General features: G+C 33.2%; 1 protein-coding gene across 1 annotated transcript; it reads right to left on the bottom strand.

Moving 5' to 3' along the window:
- Positions 1-818: 818 nt before the first annotated feature.
- Positions 819-2,024, bottom strand: LOC141661863 (uncharacterized). Its single transcript, XM_074468910.1, has 3 exons — positions 1,870-2,024; positions 1,565-1,756; positions 819-1,086 (listed from the first exon to the last, which is right to left on the bottom strand). The coding sequence occupies exons 1-3, from the start codon at positions 2,022-2,024 to the stop codon at positions 819-821; spliced, it is 615 nt and encodes a 204-aa protein (XP_074325011.1).
- Positions 2,025-5,065: the final 3,041 nt, after the last annotated feature.

Consider the following 5,065-nt stretch of genomic DNA (forward strand, 5'->3'; position numbering starts at 1 on the left):
AAAACTAATAGATATCTTATAAATTTAAATTTTAGATAAACAATTATCTAAGTAAAATAATATCTATAACTTAAAATTCTAAACTTTACTGATCAAATATATACTAATTAATGCACCAAATAAAATATGGGGTATTATATGCCCCCCTTAAAATAATTTCATCCTCAAAATTCTAGTGATGTAGCTAATACGAAGATGTATGGATATCTTGCACGAACTGAATCCTCAGTTTCCCAAGTTCCTTCTCGGACATCATGAATTTTCCATAAAACTTTAACAAAAGGGATCGTGTTCTTGTGCAGTACTCTGTCCTCCCTTACAAATATAGCTTCAGCTTCTTCTTCACAAGACAAATCTTCACAAAATGCATCTAAGGGATACTGAACAACATGATGAGGATGATATAAATATTTTCTCAAAACCAATGCATAAAACACATTGTGCACCCATGAAAGTTGTGGGGGTGATGCAACTCTATATGCCACAGCTCAAACCCTATCAAGAATCTCAAAAGACCCTATATACCTCGGACTTAGCTTACCCTTCTGACCAATTTGCTGAATGCCTCTCTGAGGAGATACCTTAAGGAATACCTTGTCTCCTCCTTTAAATTCATATTCTCGCCTACCCTTATCAGCATAACTCTTCTGTCTACATCGAGCTTGTTCAAGTCTTTCTTAAGCAACTACTACCTTATATGTAGTAACTTTGACTAGATCAGGACCCTTTAAAAGCATCTCTTCTACTTCATTCCAACAAATAGGTGTTTTGCACTTGCGCCCATAAAGTGCCTCAAAAGGAGCCATACTAATGCTGCTCTACCAACTGTTATTATAAGCAAATTCAACCAAGGGCAAATAGTCATCCCAATTTCTATACCACTCTAATGCATATGCTCGCAACATGTCCCCAAAGGTCTGAATTGTCCTCTCTGACTGCCCATCTGACTGTGGATGAAAAGCCGTGCTATAGTTCAATTTGGTATCCCATGCCTTTTGAAATCCTTTCCAAAACCTTGAAGTGAATTCGGGATCTCTGTCGGACACAATCGAAACTGGAATCCCGTGTAGTCTAACAATCTCATTCCTATATTATAATTATAAGCTCTCCAAGTTCATGTTCTCATGGATTTCCAAAAAGTGAGCAGACTTGGTGAGTCTGTCTACAATCACCCATATCGCATCATGTTTCTTGAAAGTCTTAGGAAATTCTATGACAAATCCATGAAAATATTCTCCCACTTCCAAGTAGGTAACTCCAATGGTTGCAATAAGCCACTTGGCCTCTGGTGCTCAATCTTCACCTGTTGACAAGTCAGACAGTTCGAAACAAAATTGGCAATATCTCATTTCATGCCACTCCACCAAAAACGTTCCTTTAAATCTCGATACATCTTTTTCTCACCTGGATGAATAGAAAATGGTGATCTGTGAGCCTCTTCCATCAATCGCTCCCTGAGTTCCTTGTTAGTAGGAACACACAAATGATTATACATCCACAAAATGCCATGATCATCAAAACAAAATCATGGCTGCTTTTGAGGACAATATTCTGGATAAGAGACCACAATTCTCCATCTCCATCTTCAGTTGCCTTAATCCTAGTGATAATATTAGGCTCGACATGCAAACTTGCTACCATACTAAAGCTATCATGATGATGAAACTCCAAACCAAATTTCTCAATCTCACATTGAAGAGGTTGTTGTTGCATTACCAAAGTGGCCAAATTTCCAAAATCCTTCTTCTTAAAGCACCTGCAACCTTATTAGCCTTGTCAGGATGATACTGACTGCTCATATCATAGTCTTTTAATAATTCAATCCATCATCTTTGCCTCATATTAAGCTACTTTTGCGTGAATATGTACTTCAAACTCTTGTGGTCCGTAAAGTTCTCATACTTATCACCAGACAAATAGTGTCGCCATATCTTTAATGCAAAAATGGCGGCTGCAAGCTCTAAGTCATGTGTCAAATAATTCATCTCGTGCGGCTTTAATTGTCTTGAAGCGTAGGCAATCATATTTCCATATTGCATCAATACACAACCAAGTCCCTTTTTCGAAGCATCGCTATAAATCACATAGCCTCCCAATCTTGATTGTAATATCCCATATTTTCAGATATTATTATTATTATTATTATTATTATTATTTGAAGTTGTTTATGTGATTTTATGTGAATATTAGTGAATTATTGGGTAATTGGAGTTGATGTTTTGGATGGTTATATATGATATTCTTTGAGTATTTTAATTTTTATATGTGCAAAATAATATATAGATAATTGTGATATTTTTCTGGTAATTTTTGGCCAGTTATATGATTTATAATGATTTATGGATAATAATTATTTTATGAATAATTACAAAACTATTTTATAAAACCCGGAATCGTCCAACTTCAACCGTTTTTATGTTTTTACAACCCGAAACTCTTCCGAAAACTCCTTTCTAACCCAATCTGGTAATTCCGGACATTTTCCATGTTTTAACTTTTTCAATCCGGATTACGGTTTGACCCGTGCACGTCCCGACGCAAAATTTTCAATATGATAAACGTTTTGATAGATCAACAAAACCCGTATTTTTGGAAGACGGGATATTTTTACATTATTTTCTCATAGAGTATTTTATAAGAAGCCCCGTTTTGATAATTATCCAAACCTGATATTAAATTGGATCATTTTATAGTTACTTAGCGGCTAAGTAATCTATTTTCAGATCCGATATGATCCAATATGATACTTGTTACGTGTTTAAGATGTATTTATGTGAATCGATCCGTAATTTGGATGCGTGTTTACTTGCGTTACTCGTCGTATGTGTGTTGAATGTATTTTATGTATTTTCGGGTTTTTTTTGTTAATTTAAGAATTGCTTCTGTTTTTCAAAAATTAGCGAACCGGGACCCCACCGGGACGTCAAACCCCACAAAATTTGTGTTTTTATTTATATAGAATTATACATATTTCAAACACCAAATATTTTTGCATTTTTGCATTATTCACATTTTTTGGGAAATTTTGATACAAATTTTATATTTTATCACTTTTAAAATTATTCCCCATAATTATTATTTCTGGGCCAAATTATTTTAATTAAGAGATAAAAACACCCTAAATTGATTTTTGGGATACTATTTTCTGTAAATATAAATAGCAGATTATATCATTTTATTTTATTTTTATTTTCATTTTATTTTCAGAAATTCAAGAACACCACTTTGGGGGTGAAATCCATTCATCAATCTTTGATTCATGATTTCCTAAGATTTACTAAACCATTTTTGATGTTCTTTATACCGAATTGAAGCCCTCAATGAGCTCTTTCATTTAATATCAACATCACAATCTAAGGTGAAGTAATTTGAAAAGTCGATTTTAATGTTCTTGAGGTCGAATTTCGTTTTGATTCTTGGATGATTGTTGATTGATTTTGAAGTTACACATAGCTTTAGAATGTTAATTAGAATCGATTTGTATATTTGGTTGATGTGTTTTAGTCCAGGAGGTATACAACCGGGTTCTTGTATTTTTTAGATTTTTGATTCGATTTTCAGAAGACATGTTTGAAGGATTGTTGATTATGAGCATTGGTAATGATTGTACTGATATTAAGCTTCGTTTTAATAATTAAAACGCGATTTTTGGTTAAGGATTAGCTGAGTTTCGGTTTGCCGGATTTGGGTCGCCGGTTTCTTTGAAATCGGCCGGAATCGATGGAGTTCTCATCGATTTCTGTTACAGATATGTGATTTAAGTGGGCTAAATGACTTACAGTGTTGCTGACAGAATATCCCAGGGGAAACGAGCTCGTTTGCTCGAGATTTGCGGCTGATCGGAGTAATTTCCGGTGACCGGAACTAGTTACCAGATTCTGGGATTTCCAGAATCCGGCGACCTGTTTTTGGTCGTCCGGCCAGCTGCCGCCTCCTCCGGCCACTTGTAGATCTTCCCAAGGCCTTTCCCCGATTCCCAAATCTGTTCTGTTTATTTTATTTTGTTTAATTCAAAATTCATTTCCTTTTTTTTTTCAAAAATTATTTACTTTAATTTTAAAAATAATTTACTTATTATTTATGATTCTAAAAATTATTTACTTAATTGTTTTAAATTCCAAAAATTATTTCTTTTATTATTTTCAAAAAAATCCATATTTGTTTTAATTATTTATAATTTATTATAAATAATTATTTATAGGTTTAATTAATTAGTTAATTCATTTAATCAATTGATTTTATTTATAAATAGTTAAATAAAATACAATTATATATAATTAACTCAAATAATTCTTAAAAATTATTTTTAAGCTTTTAAAATTTATATTTTGGTATTTAAAAATCAATTATTATTATTAATTGATTTAATTCTGTTTATTCTTATTTTATTCGTAACAACTAAACCGTTCGTCCGTTTAATACGAAATGAACGCCTCTAGACTCAAAAAAAATATTCCGCTTTCATTAAAAATACTTTTGAGACCCAAAACCTTTTTGTTTCGAAAGGTCGCTTGTTTTCTAAATCGATTTTTAGTCGCGTAGTGACTGAAAAATCATATTTTGACCCGATTTCAGTTTTAAACGTATTGAGTCGAACCTTTTGACGAACCGAGTCATATGTGATTTGAATTATGTGATACGTGATTTATGTGGTTACGTGCTATATGAATTACGTGCGTATGTAAGTCAGATTTCCTGTGTTGTCCGTCTTCTTTATGTGTGGGCTATCGTATGGGTAGATGATAGGATTTTGACGCGCAGTTAGTCAATATTGATTGTTTAAGCGATTAAAGTGTTATCTTTTAATTATAGATGTGGATCATTCGAGTCGATCAGGACCAGATGGAATGGATGAAGATTAGAGTTAAATAGTATGGAATATTGGATTGCAGCACTGCATGAGCAGTAGATCAGAGATTTAGCGAAGTGAAAGACGATGATGTTTTGAGACAGAATGTCAGAATAGATGCGTTTTGCGAGTGTGACTAACTACTAAATCCCAAAGGCAAGTATCCCTATCATCACTTATTGTTCAAGTGATATTTATTTTAAATCTTCTTATGCA

This window comes from Apium graveolens, chromosome 1, assembly GCF_009905375.1.
Source record: "Apium graveolens cultivar Ventura chromosome 1, ASM990537v1, whole genome shotgun sequence".
NCBI lineage: Eukaryota > Viridiplantae > Streptophyta > Magnoliopsida > Apiales > Apiaceae > Apium > Apium graveolens.

What these genes read in the sequence shown, in the direction of transcription:
- LOC141661863 (XM_074468910.1), bottom strand. Translation starts at nt 2,024, where the DNA reads ATGATTGCCTACGCTTCAAGACAATTAAAGCCGCACGAGATGAATTAT. An exon ending in ACGGACCACAAGAGTTTGAA is followed by an intron (nt 1,757 to 1,869) that starts GTACATATTCAC and finishes ATAAGGTTGCAG; the next exon opens with GTGCTTTAAGAAGAAGGATT. An exon ending in GATGGAGATGGAGAATTGTG is followed by an intron (nt 1,087 to 1,564) that starts GTCTCTTATCCA and finishes ATTATAATATAG; the next exon opens with GAATGAGATTGTTAGACTAC.